Source organism: Panthera pardus, unplaced genomic scaffold (assembly GCF_024362965.1).
Source record: "Panthera pardus isolate Hobbes unplaced genomic scaffold, ASM2436296v1 HiC_scaffold_13, whole genome shotgun sequence".
Taxonomy (NCBI): domain Eukaryota; kingdom Metazoa; phylum Chordata; class Mammalia; order Carnivora; family Felidae; genus Panthera; species Panthera pardus.
This window is the reverse complement of record NW_026526688.1, coordinates 132,665,233-132,684,818: the sequence shown is the minus strand read 5'-3', so window position 1 is coordinate 132,684,818 and position 19,586 is coordinate 132,665,233. Positions and strand designations below refer to the sequence as shown.

The following is a 19,586-nucleotide window of genomic DNA, read 5'->3' as shown; positions in this document are numbered from 1 at the left end:
TAGGTTTTCCAACTAGGTTCCACTAAGGTTGAATAGGTAAGCATGGATGGAAGACATAATGCATACTGTAAATAAAAGGACTGGCTAGAAAAGGTTTCTAGTGATGTAACATCAAAGAGCAATTAGGCTGTTAATGAGACAGTTCAGGAAAGAGTATTGTAGAGGTGAGTGTTGGTGTCTAAACCAGATACTACCTTTTGGTTTCAGAGAAAGAGTGGATATGGAAGAAATAATAGAAGGGTATAGTAATAAATACAGTGTTAGCATAGCCAAGATTTCAGCATTTTTCTACTGGAGGGGAGGAAATTTTATCCTTTATTCTAGAAAATTCTAGTTACTAAGATTTCAATTAAGAGCTGCCAAGAGACCTCACATGAAAATATGTTTTAATAGTATTTATCTACTTTTTAGACTTGGTTATTCATAAGCCTTATATAGACCATCTTGCAATGTATTCTAGCAGGCAAGAAGTAATAAATGATACTGGAAAAGAAAGTTGGGGATGCCTGGGTGGCTCAGTTGGTTGAGTGTCCAACTTCAGCTCAGGTCATGAGCTACGTACGGTTCATGGGTTCAAGCCCCACATGAGCTCTCTGCTGTCAGTGCAGAACCTGCTTCAAATCCTCTGTCCTCCTCTCTCTGTACCTCCACCACTTGGTTGCTCCTCTCAAAAACAAATAAACAATAAAAAAGAAAGTCGGGGTCAGACTTTTTAGGTTGAGAGAGTTTTAACCAAGGTCAAAAGCTAGTAAGAGACAGCACCAGGACTCTACCTCAATCCTTGATTCTAAATCCTGAATCACAGAATATTTTGGAAGGGGAAATAGGTAACATGTCCACAATTAGAATATTCTGACTATAACCTGGCAAGAAGTAATGAGGACTTGAACAAACACAGGGACAAGAAAGGAGAGAGAAGTCTGGATTCTAAAGAACTGTGGAGGTTGTGTTAACAGGATTTGGCAAGCGAGTATATATGGCATGTAAAAAAGAGGGATACATCACAATGAATGTGGGGTTTCCCCAGAAATGACTCACCACACAGTGCAATTTGGTTGTGGCATGCCAATGAGATGAATGTGTGTTCATATGTCATCTAAGAGAATCAACTCATAACAACCAGTTTAAGTAAAGATTATCAAAACAATGAGATTGCAACAAAAAGTGATGATGAGGGGCACCTGGGTGGCTTAGTCAGTGAAGCATCCGACTTGGGTTCAGGTTATGATCTCACGGTTCATGAGTTCGAGCCCTGCATTGGGCTGTGTGCTGACAGCTTGGAGCCTGGAGCCTGCTTCAGATTCTCTGTCCCCCTCTCTCTCTCTGCCACCACCCTCCACCCGCTCATGCTGTCTCTCTCTCCTTCAAAGATAAAAACATTAGAAAAAAAATTTTTTAAGTGTTGAGACAACCCTGATTATATCAAAAGTAGAATTCATAAGGATTTGTGATTTATTTTTTCTCTAGCACGACTCCTTAGAAAAAATGCTCCAATGACCATGCATGAATATATCTAGTCAACTAATAGGTAGAGTCTGACTGGATTAGAGATTTGACTCAATTATTTACATTAAAAAAAACTTTATAGACCATTTCAAACATACACAAAGTGAAGAGAACCGTATAATGAATCCCTAGGGTAACCTATCACCAATTCAATGATTATCAATTTATAGTCAATCTTGTTTCATCTTCATCCACACCCACAGATAACTGTTTTATCCATAAATATTTTACCATGAATTTCTAAAATATAACAATTCTTTTTAACACATAATAATATCAGAAGATACTAACAAATGATATATCCAATTAGGGGTTAATTTCTAAAATACATCAAGAACTTATACAACTCAACACCAAAAAAACCCAAATAATCCAATTAAAAATGGGCAAGAGGAACTGAATAGACATTTTTCCAAAGAACACATACAAATAGTCAATAGACACATAAAAAGATCTCAACATTACTAATTATCAGGGAAATGAAAATCAAATCCACAATGAGACCTCACCTTACACCTGTCAGAATGGCTAGTATCAAAAAGACAAGAAATAACAAGTGTTGGCAAGAATGTGAAGAAAAAGGAACCCTACAGCACTGTTGGTAGGAATGTAAATTGGTATAACTGCTATGGAAAACAGTATGGAGGGTCCTCAAAAAATTCAAAATAGAAATACCATATGATCCAGCAATTCCACTACTGGATATTTACCCAAAGAAAAACAAACACTAATTTGAAAAGACATATGCATTCTTATGTTCATCACAACATTATTTACAATAGCCAAGATATGGAAACAGGGTAAGTGTCCATTGATAAATGGATAAAGAAGATATGGTATATGCACACAATGGAGTATTACTCAGCCATAAAACAGAATGAGATCTTGCCATTTGTGACAACACGGATGGACCTAGAAGATATTATACTAAGTGAAATAAGTCCAACAGAGAAAGATATATGTCACATGATATCACTTATATGTGAAAACTAACAAAACAACTAACAAACAGACCCATAAATACAGAGAACAAACTGATGGTTGCCAGAGGGGAGGAGGATGGAGGGATTAACAAAATGGGTGAAGAGGAGTGGGAGATACAGGCTTCCAGTTATGGAATTTGTAAATCACAGGGATGGAAGGTACAGCCTAGGAAATACAGTCAATGGGAATGTAATAGCATTGTATGCTTACAGGTGGTAGCTACACTTGTAGTGAGCAGAGAATAAGGTAGAGTTGTTGAATCACTATGTTGTACAAATGTACACAAATGTAATATTGTGTGTCACTATACTTCAATTAAAAAATATGAGTTTGGGGCACCTGGGTAGCTCAGTCAGTTAAGTGTCCGACTTCCAGCTCAGGTCATGATCTCACAGTTTGTGAGTTCAAGTCCCGCGTGGGGTTCTGTGCTGACAGCTCAGAGCCTGGAGCCTGTTTCAGATTCTGTGTGTCCCTCTCTCTCTCTGCCCCTCCCCTACTCATGCTCTCTCTCAAAAATAAACAAACATTAAATTCTTTTTAAATATATGAGTTCAATAGAAATTAGACTTTTTTTCTAAAAAAAGAACAATACTATTCCCCCCAAATTAACAATAATTTTATAATACCATAAAATGGTGAGCATTCAACATTTCTCCAATTGTTTCATAATTTCTCTAGATATGACTCTGAAGTCTTTTTTATCTATAGTTTTCCCTTTCTTCTTTTAAAATTTTCCTTGCTAATAAAATATAAACCAGGTAATATGTCCTATAACGTTTCCCACATTCTGGATTTTGCTAAATACACCCTAGTGGTGTCATTTTACATATTCTTTTGTGCCTAGTATATTCTCTCACCTGGTACATAGAGAGGCTTCATCAGATTCAAGTCCATTTATTTGGCAAGAATGCTTCACAGGTGATAGAGGCACACAGTGACTGGTTCATTTTTGGTTGAAAATTGCCCTATTTTTTTTAAAAATTTTTTTAACGTTTATTTATTTTTGGGACAGAGAGAGACAGAGCATGAACAGGGGAGGGACAGAGAGAGAAGAAGACACAGAATCGGAAGCAGGCTCCAGGCTCTGAGCCATCAGCCCAGAGCCTGACGCGGGGCTCGAACTCACGGACCGCGAGATCGTGACCTGAGCTGAAGTCGGACGCTTAACCGACTGAGCCACCCAGGCGCCCCGAAATTGCCCTATTTTTAAAAAATGGATTAAATTGAAGCCTCATTGTAGTCAAGTATTTCACACAGTGGTAAAATCAAGAACAAACCCCCAGTCTTTTCATTCGCAGTTCTCTACTCCTTTCATTATATCATAAGCTGTTAACATCTCACTGAATGATTATAATATACCAATTACTCTGCTAGGTATGATATGAGATATGGTCCCGCCACTCACAAAATTACCCAAGGCATAAGTTCAGAAATCATCTTAGGCTTCTCCACTTCTCTTACTTTCACTAGGTCCTATCATTTTATCTATTTGACATCTCTCTCATTTGTTCCATCCTTTCCACCCCCATGGCCCCTGCTTTAGTTCAGACCTTTGTCACACTGACTTCCTGAATCACTAGAAAAGTTTCTTGGAGCCCCACTCCTCCCTAACTATCTTGCTTTCCTCAACCCAGATCTGCCTTGTCAACAAAAGATTTTTCTAAGTTACAAATCTAAATATATTATTTCTCTGCGTTAACCCTTTGATATTTTCTTTTCCACAGTGGAATCCATACTCCTTAGTGCAACCTAGAGTCCCCTCCATCATCTGGTCTTTGTCTATTCAACCACCCTCATCTTCATGACTTCTACTCACTATATTCCAGTTTATTGAATCACTGAAGCCCTCTGAATGTGCCAACAAGGATCTATAGTGATTAAAAGTAGACTCTAGAAATAGACTTGACTTTGATCTCTATATTCCCCCATTTTCTAGCCATGCAACCCAGGACATACCATCTCTGTGCCTCACTTACCTCACTTGCAGAATGGGATAATCTAACTGAATTATTTTCTGTATGTGTGAGGGATGACTGAAATAGCACAGAAATAGCATGAGAGCACTCAGTAAATATTAGACAGTTTTGGTCTAATTATGTTCATTCATTTCTGTATCCTTTAAATCTATTCCTAAGAATGCTTTCCTTTTCTTTATTGATAACCTCTCCCTTATTGATAACCTAGCAAATTCCTATTCTGATCTCTAAATCTTGTAGATATTTTCATTGTTGTGTTTTACAGCTATAAGTCTGTCTCTCTATGAAACTGTGTAAATTTTAGACAGGGACCAGATCTTTTTTATATTTGGCTCTTCATGTCCTAGAACACTGGCTCTCCACTGTCCTGGTTCAGTGGAAAGCTCAATAATTCAAGGTTTGGTAAACTGAACAAAATTTATGGGGTTGTTTTTAATTACAGCAATTTTAATTTATGAGTCACTGAAACATATTTTAGAAAAAATATATTGATATTAAAATATTAACTGTTCATCAGCTCCTTCACTTTATTATTTGATTTTTTTACTAAATTAATAATACAGGATTGTATCTGATGACAATAAGTTTCCTTTCCTTTCAACATACTGAAAACTTGTATGATTATAAAATTTTTAAATGGTTAAATCTTTTGCTATTTATTTTAATTCATATCTAGTGTATTATTATATATATTCAGAACTCAAACTATTCATCTTCATCTTAACCTTCAATTAAATTCCACAATGCAAACCTCTTGGCACTAGAACCACATTTCATGTTTATTTAACTGAGCCCGTGTCTTGAAAAAGTGTTGAAGTTTGGGGGTTTTCTGGTGAGAATCCACATTCTGACATCACTTGCCCCTGACAGTGATTGGCTGTTAGAAGGCAAGGAAGAGTTTATAGCCAGTCACAGTAAGCAAATGAGTGAGTGAGAGAGCAGAGGAAATATTCAATCTGTGTCACTCACTCCTGTTAGCCTGTCTCCTCACTCCAGAACTGCAAAAGGGTAAGATTTAATATGACGACTTCATTTTCTTAAAATCGAACACTCCACATTTTAGATCTCTGGACGTGGCTTTGAATTTTTTATTTAAATGCTGATCTACTGCATTGTATAGAAGGTAATTTGTATGTAATTTAACACTGGCTTCTCATTAAACTAGTACCTCAGATTTTAGATTCTTTCCAAAAGGTTAAATTTATTAACCTATGCATGTAAATAAGTTTTTAATATTGTGCACGTAAACTATAAAACTACTTTCTATCTCTCCATCTCACAAATAACTGTTTCCTCATTCTGATGTATTCAAGATAAGCTGACTGAAATACTATTTTTCACTTCTAAATCTGCCTCAATGTAGGCAGACTTCTCCATAAATTATGCCTATACTTCAATTACATACAATATCTTTTCAATATGTTATATATCTGGTTTCCAAGTGTTAATATCCCGTATCTCTAAAATCAGTATGGAAAAATACACCAACACTAGAGAAATAAATAATGCTGGTAGTTTATCATACTCTTCCCAATGAAAACTTATAATTAGATTTTCAAAACTATCCTTTAAGAATGTTTGAATTGTTGTCTGGGTTAGTAGTGGTCACTATAGACGTCTTTGTTTTTTATGAATCATAAAGTAAATAAAATGAAATTTATGTAGGCAGCCAATTGCTGCCTACATGAATCACTTGGTTCTTTTTATACTATTCGTACTATGTTTTCATCTAGTTGTTTTTATGCTTTGTTATGAGAAATTTATGTAATCAAAACCCTGTATACAGTTATATATACTTAAGTTTTAAGTTAAGACATTATAAATATTCCAACTCTTTTCATAAAGCTACAGAGTAATAATCTTCCCACTTGCTGGTGAGTCTGACCATGGGTGACAAAAGTTCGAAGTATTACTTAAGCACCCCAATAGCAATAAAAACATCTTATACAGATAGGCCCCCTTTGGGGCAAAGCCTCTTTATCGTGGTGTGGTCACTAAGAATTTTACTAAAATTAGACAGAACTATGAGGAAGTATATAGGCATCAAAATCAGAAGACCCAGTCTGCCACAAATCGAGTGTGACTTAGGACCCAAGACACCTTCTTCAAGTTAAGTCTTATTCTGTGTAATGTTTTAGTGTCAGATACTCAGTAAGGATGCCATAAATTCTGGCTAATGACAAAATGCAAAATCAAACTTCAGAATACAGAATACATGGATTTCATACATTTTAAATATTACTTTTCCAAATGTGTTTATGGGGAAATTGCCACCACCATTACATATTGCTTCTAAAATGTTGCCAAAGCTGTCACTCTCAGTTAAGCACTCTCAGTTAAATGTATATGTCAGTGCAAGTGGATGGGTATTAGTAGACTTTCAGCTAAGTTTATTCAACCTCTATTAAAGTAGGATTTTATCAAATAGAATAAAACTAAAGTAGAATATGATTTCACTATCCCTCTCTTTTTACTTATGAGGAATCTATGTAGAAGTGAGATCTCTGTATGACTGCAAACCCCAGGACTGTGTGGGAACTACTCCCATTCTGAGAGTTGCATTTCAGAATCAATCCTTCCATAGCATTGACGTCTCCATGATGCCTATTGCCCTGACCCTGAAGAGCCCTTGATCCATCCTGTGATAGTCTCCCGCACTAGTGATGGAAAGCTTAAATGGAGCTGGAGAACAACCTAATTTGAGGAAATTTTCCCCTGATATCCCAAGGTAAAAGTCTGATGAGCTCTTCCCATAGAATCACTCTTAGACATGGCTGTTTGGTGCTACATGCTATGAGAAGAGTATTTCACATATTATGGATTTCATACACTGAAAAAAAAAGAAAGTTTTTTTCTCTAAGGTAACCACAGGAAAACAGTTCCTATTTCTCATGTTAAAAAAAAAACTCATAGTTCAAAACCCGTTGTACAATCACTGATGTAAAAGCAATCATATAAATGTATTCAATTTTTACTTAGTTTTTAATTATAAACAAAACAGATCATATACTAACAATTCAATTCCTTAGCTGACATTCCTATGTCAATGATATTAGGAAGCCTCTTTGCTCAACGTGAAGTACACTAAGCATTCAAGCCCCTTACAGTAATGAAATGGTCTGCCACTGACAAATCACAGCAGATAGGTTAAAATCAAATATGGAGTGCTCCTAGGTGCCTCTGTCAGTTAAGAAAGAATCTGACTCTTGATATCAGTTCAGGTCATGATCTCACAGTCATGAGACTGAGCCCCCATGTCCCATGAGCTGGGCATTCTCTCTCACCCTCTCTCTCTGCCCCTCCCCTACTCCTTCTCTCTCTCTCAAAAGAAATAAAATTTAAAATAAATAGATAGGTAGATAGATAGATAAAACCAAATATGGAATTCAAGATTATTTAAACAAAGTCAGTTTTCTACCACTTAAAAACAAAGAGGAACAATTTTGAAATAAAAGCCAGAAATTTGGTCTTAGTCAAAACTGTAACTGGACAGACACAAAAACCAATTAAATAGTTCTTCTAGTATGAGTAAAAAAAAGTTATACTCTTAGTTTTAATATATATTAACTTTACCACTTCATTAATTCCAGAAACATTCACCAAAATGAAGACTGCTTTAATTTTGCTCAGCATTTTGGGAATGGCCTGTGCTTTCTCAGTAAGTTCTGTATTAAAAATCTATAGTTATTTCCATTTTTGTCTTTTCATGTATGTAATGATTAAATGTTCTTTTAAACAGATGAAAAATTTGCATCGAAGAGCCAAATTAGAGGATTCTGAAGAAAATGGGGTAATTAATTTTAGCATACTTTCTTGGTCTGACTATACTTACTCTAGATTTATTGCATATTAAACATGAATATATTATTTACTCTGTTTATGCAGGTCTTTAAGTACAGGCCACGATATTACCTTTACAAGAATGCCTACTTTTATCCTCCTCTAAAACGATTTCCAGTTCAGGTAAGTATAAAAATTAATTTTCTTTCTCACCCATTATAATTTAAAGGTAATCAAATTTAACTACAAAATGCCAAAATTCAACTCTCACTAAAATTCAGCCAGAAAGACTTACTACAAAAAGTTTGTTTTTAATACAAAACAACTTATTCCTAAGTTCTCTTTTAAAGCAGAGATATACACACAGAGAATAAAACCATTTGGGCCCAGTCTAGAATGATATAATAAAAGCAAATACCTTGGTACATAGAGTTCAGGTATTTTGGCTAACACTGACAAAATGGACAACTTTACCAGTTGTTGACAATTAAGACAGTGATAAGGCCACTAACTGTCATACTATAGTTGAGTCAATACTGTCATACAGCTGTTTTAGACCTAATAATTTAGAGTCCTTTAATTGGTAAGGAAAAAATTGATTTCATAAACAGCAGAGACAATTTAAAATAACATTCGTGATTGCTGAGGATTTTCTGAACCTCTGACCTGTGTTGGTCACTAGAGCAGTATGCCAAGTATTGAAGCTTAGCTATAATGGAAGCATGGTTCAAAAACTGCAGAGGAAAGAGAAAAAATTCATGAAGTGAACTAAAAGCTTGTGAGAAAAACATCCTTAAAACTTGTAAACAAAAAAGAAAATAACAAATACTAAAAATAAGAATTTCTCTTTTTATGGGTTACCGGCGAAGAAGGCCTTTGAAAACTGGAGGGTGTGGTATTGATTTAAAATATTTGACAAACCAGAATTGTGCTATTTTTATTACTATACGGTTTGGGTTCAGGGCACCAATTATGCACATCTGACCCAGGATTCCTGGGACACTAAGAGCAGTCAAGATGCTGAAAATGATGCCTCAGCACAGTGGCTTGGCAGAGCATCCTACCATATGTTGGGCTAACCCATTTCCAAATCATACAATGATAGGAAATGATAATCTTAAAGTATTTATAGCACCACAATAATTATGGAATGTGTGTGGCCACAGAAATATGAGCATAGATGATACAAGAGTTGTGGGTTTTCAGAACTGTCTTCCATTCTTTGGTATACCTCAGGCCCACAAATAAACACTGCTCATTTAAATGTGTGCTTCATTCTCTTTTTTAAACTCAATGGAAATGGTAATAAATTTAAATTTCTGAATAGCTCCTCAATTTTTCTAAAATATCAGGTACTTAAGAGATATTCCCAACTATCAATTTTTGTAGAAATATAAATGTGATCCAATTAAAATATCTATAGCGAAAAGATATTAGGAGAGGTTATATTTTTCATTCCTGATAAATTCAAAGTTCAAAGATCTTTAGGTAGATCTTTAATATAAAAAATTTAGAGAAATTATATACAGATAAATTCATCTCAAATAATGTAGAATTTGTAAAATAGTTGTATTTAAAAAGTATCCAATAAAATGTATGCCCTAATCCATCAGTCTGACCTAGTATTTATGATCTATTCTCCTACTTGCAAAGTTTGATTTCCAGAATTTTCTCCCTTACATGTCTACTTATATATTTTCCATAGCTCTATATTATTTATTCTCTTAAGTCTATCAAGTATTTGGTGCCCAGATTGTCATCACAAAATGCACTGGCTGTACCGGCTTTGAAATTAATGTTTTAATCAAACAAATATGTGTTTATATATAATCGTTCTAAAATACCAACTTCCATGAAATATGTCATATTAATTTCAAAGCTGTCAACAATCTACCCATTGCTTATCTATCCGCTTAGCTATAGAGATGGAAGTATAAATAAGCTTAATACCCTAAGCATTTTTAATTGAGGAAACTGTTTCTTTCAGGATTCAAATATTATTTGAATTGTGTGTGAATTCTTAGAGGGCAGAAACTTTATATTTCTTTTATTGGACTTATCTTAGCCATCACAGTGCTTGACACAGGGAGACTGCCTATGTTTCCAACTTCATCTCTTACTACTATCCTCATTCTCAAAACAATGTCTGAAATGTAATTTGGGGATTGAATAAATGGGAGTGATAGAAGCTGAAAGGAGTAATGGTAAAATATACATACATACATATATGTGTCATATATATATTTGACTTCCAGAAGAATATGACTTCGTTAAAAACTGGAAATAAAGCATAAATGAAAGAAAGGAAAAAAGAAAATGCCAAGGTTTCAGGGGATTTCATGAAGTTTTAAAATTGTCCTCACTGCAGACACTAACTGAAGAGTGGTTGGGATAGCAAGAAGGCTAGAGGTGAGGAAACCTATAAAAAGATTCAAACACTCCCACCGAGACAAAATACATTGCAGAAATATGCTGCCCTCTCTATTAACTAACAAACAGAAATAGTTTACATGTAATATGTTTTGTTCACCCTCTGGGCTAGGAAAGCACAACCCTTAAGGTCATGGTAGTGGAAGAGCAGATGTAATTATTCTCTTTTCCACCCAAGGTTAGTTATTCTTGGCTCAAGAGGACAAATAATTCTCTTTTCTTGGGTGGATGGCATGGCCACGTGAAGAATGAGCCATACAGGGACAGCCCTGAGCAGGACTGACACACGAGTGCTTCCTCATATCTGATCCCTAATCCTGAGGTTCTTCTGCATCTCTGTTTTCTAACACCCAGAGTGCTTAATTGGATCATCAGAATCAAAACTAAGATTTTCAGGGCAGATAATGACAGAATCTTGGGGCACCTGGGTGGTTCAGTTGGTTAAGTGCCAGATTTCGGCTCAGGTCATGGTCTCACAGTTCGTGGGTTCAAGCCCTGCGTTGGGTTCTGTGCTGACAGGTCAGAGCCTGGAGCCTGCTTTGGATTCTGTGTCTCCCTCTCTTCCTGCCCCTCACCCGCTCACGCTCTCTCTCTCAAAAATAAACATACATTAAAAAATTTTTTTTAAAAATGACAGAATCTTAAGTTGGGTATCCATTTATCTACCTGGTGCCATTAGGGGTAGTTGCAGAAAAAGAGGGAAAATTCAATTTATCATTGGAAGATAAAAAGTCTCCTCTGTTTTAAAGTCTCGGTAAGAGATGTTTAGGTTTATATTTCCTCTTAAAAAGTAGCAAAGCTCATTAACTTATAATTATATTTTTATATACAGACTCCTTGGTTTAAAATGTTCTCATTCAATATTGAGCACTTTAGAGGCACGGCACTCTGTAATTTTCCTAAATGAAGTGAATTAATTTTGCTCTTATATAATTTTTACCTCATATATATAAAATCCCATTTATATATAGAGGGAGGCTTATTTTATGGATTAGCTTTAATTAGACTGAAAGATACTAAAAATTATATGCAAATTTAATTTCAAGTCAAATTCTAATTTAAATTCATCAGGAGAGCTCATTATTTAAGAGAACCATTCAGTAACAACTTTTATTTCATAACAACCCTAATCATCATTTCATTTATATTTTATAAAGGAAATAAAACAATGTGATCTGTGTGTTAGTTCATTTGCCTCGAACTGTTGGAGAAATCAAAACAGCTCTGGGCTTGATTCCTTCTCTGTAAAATAAATTGAATCAGATAATCATCTTGTCCTTGCAGACATAGGCAATTCCATGATTCATTGTTCTAGTTTTTATATACAAAATGTTTTAACATATTTCCTATGCTTTTGGGGTTGAAATGCCTACCTCATTTCATATCTTGATTATAAAGCACCTGTTTCTCTCCAACCTCATTTTATATATTCCCAATCTCTTCATATCTTTTTCTCAGATTCACATGAGAACTAAATTCACATGAGAAATAAATCAAGATGGCAATACTAATTAGTTTCAGTAAATATTTGTGAATATTTTATCTTAATTCAATCAGCAGGAAATCTCCTTTTGTGTTGAATGTATGTGTACCTATATATGTACCCATATATTCATATATGTATGAATTCATATATATATAGATGTATTTTTTTTTTTTAGAGCAGTAGTGACTCATCTGAAGAAAACGGAGACGGTGACAGTTCAGAAGAGGAGGAAGAAGAAGAGGTAAGGAATTTCTGCAGGATTTTTCAAAACAAACCAGGCAGCATGAAAACAAATAGGAAACTAGTCTACTGTAGTCTGGACTTAGCAAACAAGCCATTGCCAGTTTACCAACTACCCACAGTCTTCTATTTTGGACAAGGAGAATATTATTTAAATTAGAATAAACTAAAATGACCTGTTTAAAATGCTACTGCATTTGGCGTTCAAGTTACCTATAAGTGGTGCACAAAAACAAAAATGTCTCCGTTATAAGTTGGAAGAAATGTACATTCTGATAAAAAGAAAAGGGAGGATCATTTATATTTAGGTGGATAGTGCAGGATGGTAAAAGACAAGTACCTAAACTCAGTGCAATACTTGTTTTAAGGACTGAACTTAAGCTCAACTTACTAAGTGGGTAGTATATGAAAAGCTAATCTTATATCCTCTACAATATTATTATGATTCATCTGTTTTTCTTGACCCACCAAGTATGGTTATTCTTTTAAATGGGAATTGCATATGTCATTTTGTCTAAAAATAAAATTTATGGTCTTACATAAAGGCAAATACTCAAGATGTATAAGTACATATAGTACTACATATTCTATACATAGTCCTCCATAGTACCTCAAATTAGTGTAGTTCACAGCTAAAATTCATCTGTATACCTTGGAAATTGTGCTAACCTGTTTATAACTGACACTCTTGCTCAAGAAAACATACTAATTAGGTACATTTTCCTGGATAGTCAATTATAGCTATCCACTGCTTTGGGGACCTTCTAAATTCAGGTATTCTTAAGTGCTATTTATGAAGGGGCAATGACAGTCAAAAATGGATCATGGATAAACATCTGCTATCTTGAAAACAAAATGGTATGGGAACTTTAAAAGTGACAAATAATTCGTTTGATTTTATTTTTTTAACCATAAAAGTATCATTTCCAGTACTATAATTTACCCTAATAGCTTAAGGGAAGACCTTACAAGAATACCAAGCCAGTACCAGGAAAAATGCCACCTACTAAATCCCACAAAATTTTGCCAGGAGTTCCATATAGTAATCTTACACAAGAACTAAGCTGGGGTAATCTATTTAACTACAGCTCTTTGCTGTACAGTGATCGCAAAATTGCTTTGCCAGGTAGATTTCCCAATTAGACTGCATACCTTTTGGCAATAGTTCTTCATTTGTTATGATGGAGGTTGAGGATCGAGGACAGTAAGGTTTAAAAACTATGATGAAATCACACATGCTCAAAATTTTGTCAACAATCTCTGAACATTTACTATCCTCCCAAAACTTACCTGCAAACTCCTAATGACCCAGAGGGCAAGAGACCATAGGTTTCATCTCCAGTTTGGGGAAAAACAGACTGTATCCTCCTTATAGCTCCTCACACTGCTTAGCACAGTTTCTTCTACGATATATGGTGCCCAAAAAATATTTGTGGTTTAGTTTTGAAAACTTCGGAGGAATAAATACTCCAAACATCATTCATTAAAAGTGATCATAGAAAAGTGGATACATAAATCCGAAGGCTTCTATCATGAAGAGATTCTAGAACTTCCTTTTTCCCCATTTCTTCCCTAAAATTTCATTGGCAATTCAGGTTAAATACATAGAGTCTCCAGGAATGGTATTCACATTAGAGGGTGCTTAGGCATATTTTCTATCTGATGATGATCACAGTTTTTTTTCCATTTCTAAACTATTCAGCCTCACTTTAAAAAAAAACTTTATAAAAATATAATATATACAACACAATTATCATATGTATACAGACCGTTGAAATTTCAGAAATTGAACACACAGTTTCAAAAAGCACCCATATCAAAAAGCAGCATATGCTCTGTGTTCCATTTTACTCATTAACCAAACCCACCAAGAGCAACTGTTATTTTGAATCCTCACAGTTTTCACCCATTTTTGCATATTATAAAAATAGAATCATGTATCATATACTCTTTTTTTGCGTGGCATCTTCTACTCCCAACTTCAAAAGTTAATCCATATCGTTCTACAGCTCTAAGTCATTCATTCTCATTGTGAGTATCTTATGAAGTGAATATACCACAATGTATTATGCTTTTGTTGATGGGCCTTTGGGGAAGTTTCCAAGTTTGGGCTATACCAAAGAGAGCTGCTATGAACATTCTAGTACTCCTTCTGGTGAACACATGCATTTATTTCTGGAGGCCAAAAGGTATGCATATGTTCAGCCTAAGTAGATGTAACCAAAGCAAATGCACTGTGATCTCCCTCTATTAGTATATCAGTTACTCCACGTTCTCACCAACAGTTGTGTCTTTCAGCCATTTTAGCCAGTCTAGTGGGTTAATAACAGTTTTAAAACATTAATACTAATTTTTCTATTCAAAAAGATATTTGAAGTTAATACCCATCAACAAACTGACCTGTTTTCCTTCTTAATTCATTGCAACATCATATCCTTAAAGAAAGTATCTATCACGGGAATCTACCCCCAAACACAAGAGCACACTGTACACACTGTATATTAGCCAATTTGACAATAAATTATATTTTTAAAAAAAAAGAAAGTATCTAGAAAAGAAAGGGCATTGTAGGAGAAAATGTAGAACTTCATGATTTGAGAGTCTGGATCTTTACTCATGACCTTGCCACTAGTGAACCACCATCTATTTGACCTCATGTGAGCCATTTATCTCATTGGACCTCAGGTTTTTCACGTGTAAAAAGATGGTACAGGACCCAAATTATATGTTCTACTCTAAGAATCTTTCCTCCTCCTGCCCTGAAAGATTTAGTCTGTTGGAATAAAGCATAAACATGAATAAATAAACAGTATGGTGTTTGTGGGATATTTGACACAATTGGCTTAAAGACTGTTTAGGGGTGGACTCTAGTAGCCCCAAGAGTTTATTGAAACATCGGAATTTACAAATTTGATGAAACAAACATATTCTTCTTTAGCCACTCTATTTTAGTAATAAGGCAAGCTAAACCTGGGTTGTGTTTATTTTTTTTCTTTATATAAACATTTTTTTCTTCTACCACTTTGTTTTGAAATCTGTGCATTATCTTTTTTTAAGTGTTTATTTAAATTCCAATTAGTTAATATACAGAGTAATATCAGTTTCAGGTATATAATAAACTGATTCAATACTTCCATACAACACCTGATGCTCATTACAAGTGCACTCCTTAATCTCAGTCACCTATATAACCCATCCCCTCACCAATCTCTCCTCTGGTAATCATCAGTTTCTTCTCTATGGTTAAGAGTCTGTTTCTTGGGTTGCCTCTCTCTCTCTTTTTTTCCCCCTGTGCTGGTTTGTTTCTGAAATTCAACATATGAGTGAAATCATATGATATTTGTCTTTGACTGACTTATTTCAGTTGGCATAATACTCTCTAGCTCCATTCATATTATTGCAAATGGCAAGATTTGATTCTTTTTCATAGCTGTGTGTGTGTGTGTGTGTGTGTGCGCACACACACATACACATCACATCTTCTTTATCCATGTTTTAAAGTCTTAAAACTTATCTTAATGTCATCATCTAAAGAGATTAGATACACTGAAATGAATTCAATTTTCCAGTACTTAAAGTAAATAAACTCTCTGTATGAATTCCTGACTTTTTTAAATGTTTATTTATTTTTGAGAGAGAGAGAGAGAGAGAGAGAGAGAGAGAAAGAGAGAAAAAGAATATCCGAAGTAGGCTCCAGGCTCTGAGCTGTCAGCACAGAGCCTGTGTGCGGCTCAAACCCACGAACTGTGAGATCATGACCTGAGCTGAAGTTGGATGCTTAACTGACTGAGCCACCCAGGCTCCCCTGAATCCCTGACTTTTAATATTAGCTATGAATCACATCGGGAGATTAACTCAATTAACAAATAACTGCCTGACAACATAAAGGCAAAGAATAAAATGTTCAATAAGGTTATATAGTAAGATTAGTAAGATTATAATAAACATTCACTTGAGGAGTGTTAATTTTTTTAAAAAATCATGCAATAACATAATATAACCACTAAAAATTTCTTGGAGTGTTTAGCTTCTTCACTGCACAGAAAAATTGATTGTGTGTCAAATGTCTAAAATCTTCTGAATACTGCATACAACACAAAATTGGCTTATATACTGCCAGATAAATTTTGAATTAAATATGGTTCTTTTCTCTAAATACACTTGAAAGCAAATGAAATATATTCACTTCTTTTTGGTAGTAAATAAGAAATGCAATCAATTTGTTTGAAGAGGGGGATTTCCATAAAAATTCCTTTCTGAAAAAATATCCTAGGTGTAGTGTGAACAATTCACATAAATCCTCTTCCTCAACAAAAACATCATAGTGCATTAGAAAGGGCTGGGTTTTTTTGTTTTTTTATTAGAAAGATACAGCTTCATCATGCATAAGACCTTAAGCAAGTTATTTAGCTTTTCTGAGCTCACTTTCCCTTTCCAATTTTTTTTTTAATGTTTGTTTATTATTGAGAGACAGAGAGAGACAGAACGTGAGCAGGGGAGGGCCACAGAGAGAGGGAGACACAGAATCTGAAGCAGGCTCCAGACTCTGAGCTGTCAGCACAGAGCCCGACGCGGGGCTCAAACTCACAAACTGTGAGATCATGACCTGAGCCAAAGTCGGACGCTTAACTGACTGAGCCACCCAGGCGTCCCTCACTTTCCCTTTCTAAAGAGAACAATAATCCTACCTTACAAGGCTGCTATAAGGAGTAACAGGTATAAGTTCTCAGCTTATTTGTCAGCAAATGTAAGCATTTATTTACTACCATGTTATAATAGTATTGGTAAGACTTTAAGAGCCTAAAGCCTGTAGAATAAAATACCATGTAGTCAGATATGCTGAAATTATTACACAAACATTTTTGAATTGATAAAATAGAATACAGAAATATCTAAAACAGACTATAGTGACGTGAGTAGAATGAAATAACTCTGAGTTGAGTTCTAAGAAGTGAGAAGTGCAAATGTCATAAGAGGAAGCAGAATTGTTAACATTAGGTGATGAGTTGGCTGAGGAATACGTTTTTCTCAGTAATGGCTCATGACTCCAATAAATTTTGAGTTTTCTTCCAAATAAACTAACTTTTCTTGCTCTGGATATCTTTACCAGGAAGCTTCAAATGAAGAAGAAAACAATGAAGAGAATGCAAATTCTGATGAAAATGAAGATGAAGAATCTGAGGCTGAGAACACCACCCTTTCTGCTACACCTGGCTATGGAGAAGAGACCACACCTGGAACAGGGAACATAGGTTTAGCTGCAATCCAACTTCCCAAAAAGGTAATAATTCCTCAAAAATGTTAAATCTGATTTCATTTCTTTACTGAAATCTAAGGTTAGCTTGACACTATACACAGGTGTTCTACATTACCTTCATTAACTCATTGAAAAAGCAAGAGCAGGTTCAATTTCCCTGTTTACAAGTAAGGAAATATCTTTTCCCAGGCAAATTCTCTTCCCATGTTATTACACTGACTTTCCACATTATAACAGAAGACTAAGGACAAGCATCTTGGCAATGGATAAAAGGTCCTGAAAGATACCACTGCATTTCAGGGAAGAGGATTCCAAGACAGACAAAGTGAATAGCAAAGCTATGGGAAGCATCTCCCACAAGGAAAGCTTATTTATCAAGTACATTTTCTCTATCAAAACCCAATGACGAAAGGACTAATTCTGAATTTCTAAAACACCCATCAAAGGTACTAGTTCTGAATTTTTAAAACACTCACCAATTCTTTTGTAAGTTAAACTGGCTTCAATTCAAAAATACATCTGAAACAAGGCTGTAGGTACAGCCTGTGTTGGATGAAATAATGGTCTTAAGTTTTTACATTTTCACACCAAATCTGGATCCTTTTAAACTTTTCCTTACAGGCTGGGGATACAAAAAAGGCTACAAAAGAGGAGGAAAGTGATGAAGAAGAAGAGGAAGATGAAGAAAATGAAGAAAATGAATCAGAAGTGGATGAAAATGAACAAGGCATAAACAGCACCAGCACCAACAGCACAGAGGTAGAAAATGGCAATGGCAGCAGTGATGGAAACAATGGAGAAGGTGAAGAAGAAAGTGTCACTGAAGTCAATGCAGAAGGAACCACAATGGCTGGAAGGCAGGACAATGGTGGCTCCACGACTACAACCTCTCCAAATGGTGGATTTCAACCTACAACCCCACCACCAGAGCTCTATGGGACCACCATCCGACCATCTAGGGAAGCCACCACCACTGGATATGAGGAAGAGTATGAACAAACAGGCACCAATGAATATGACAATGGATATGAAGTCTATGAAAACGAGAATGGAGAACCTCGTGGCGATAATTACCGAGCCTATGAGGATGAGTACAGCTACTATAAAGGGCGCAGCTATGACAGCTATGATGGTCAAGATTACTACTACCACCAGTGAAAGTCCAGCCTTGGATGAATTCATTCATTCTGGCATTTTGTGTGGCTACCATTTTCAAAGTTCAACTCAGGAAGGTGCAATACAACAAATGTGCATATTATAATGTGGAATGGTGCTACTGTTCCAAAGTAATTTTCTGTAATTGCTTCTGCGAGTAATGGGCTTCTTGTTGCTTTTCCCTGGTATGTTATTGAAGGGTTATTATAAATCAGGGCCATTTATCAAGTGGTAAACCAATCCATGAGATTGAGTTCAATTAAATGTTTGGAGGTTGTAGTTCTATAAATATTTTTTTAACGTATTTGCACTATTAATTGCTAAAACATACTTTTCATGCAAGAAGTGCTTCTGTGTATTGGCATTAATGACACTATAAACGAAATATGTAGTTCTTTAATCACACTGCCTATCCAACTCTGTATATTGTGTTTAATTATCATCTTCATGTATGTTTATGTGACCTTTATGTATATTCTACCTATGGGTTTTATCATAAATAAAAAATGCAATCTTCCATATCTTATAATTAAGGAAAAAATGAGAGATTCAGAACTGAAAAATATGAGACCAGTGGGGAATAACTGAGCTAAAGGATAAAAGCTTATTTCTACTATGCTTTAAAACTCAGAAGAACTAGAAGTATTCTATCATGGATAAATCAACATAACTAATATTTTGACATGCTTGCGGGCATGGTCAACCATACACATCAGGAGAAGAAATGGCTTTTATTAGAGTTGCCAGATTTAACAAAAATATAGGGTACCTG

The 19,586-nt window shown here is 35.2% G+C and overlaps 1 protein-coding gene across 1 annotated transcript; it reads left to right on the top strand.

Annotated features, from left to right (window-relative positions):
* Positions 1-5,392: 5,392 nt before the first annotated feature.
* On the top strand, positions 5,393-19,333 carry IBSP (integrin binding sialoprotein). Its single transcript, XM_019464921.2, has 7 exons — positions 5,393-5,474; positions 8,057-8,124; positions 8,206-8,256; positions 8,352-8,429; positions 12,338-12,403; positions 17,513-17,683; positions 18,281-19,333. Exons 2-7 carry the CDS (start codon positions 8,071-8,073, stop codon positions 18,815-18,817), a joined length of 957 nt encoding a protein of 318 aa, XP_019320466.1. The 5' UTR covers positions 5,393-5,474; positions 8,057-8,070; the 3' UTR covers positions 18,818-19,333.
* The last annotated feature ends 253 nt before the right edge of the window (positions 19,334-19,586 follow it).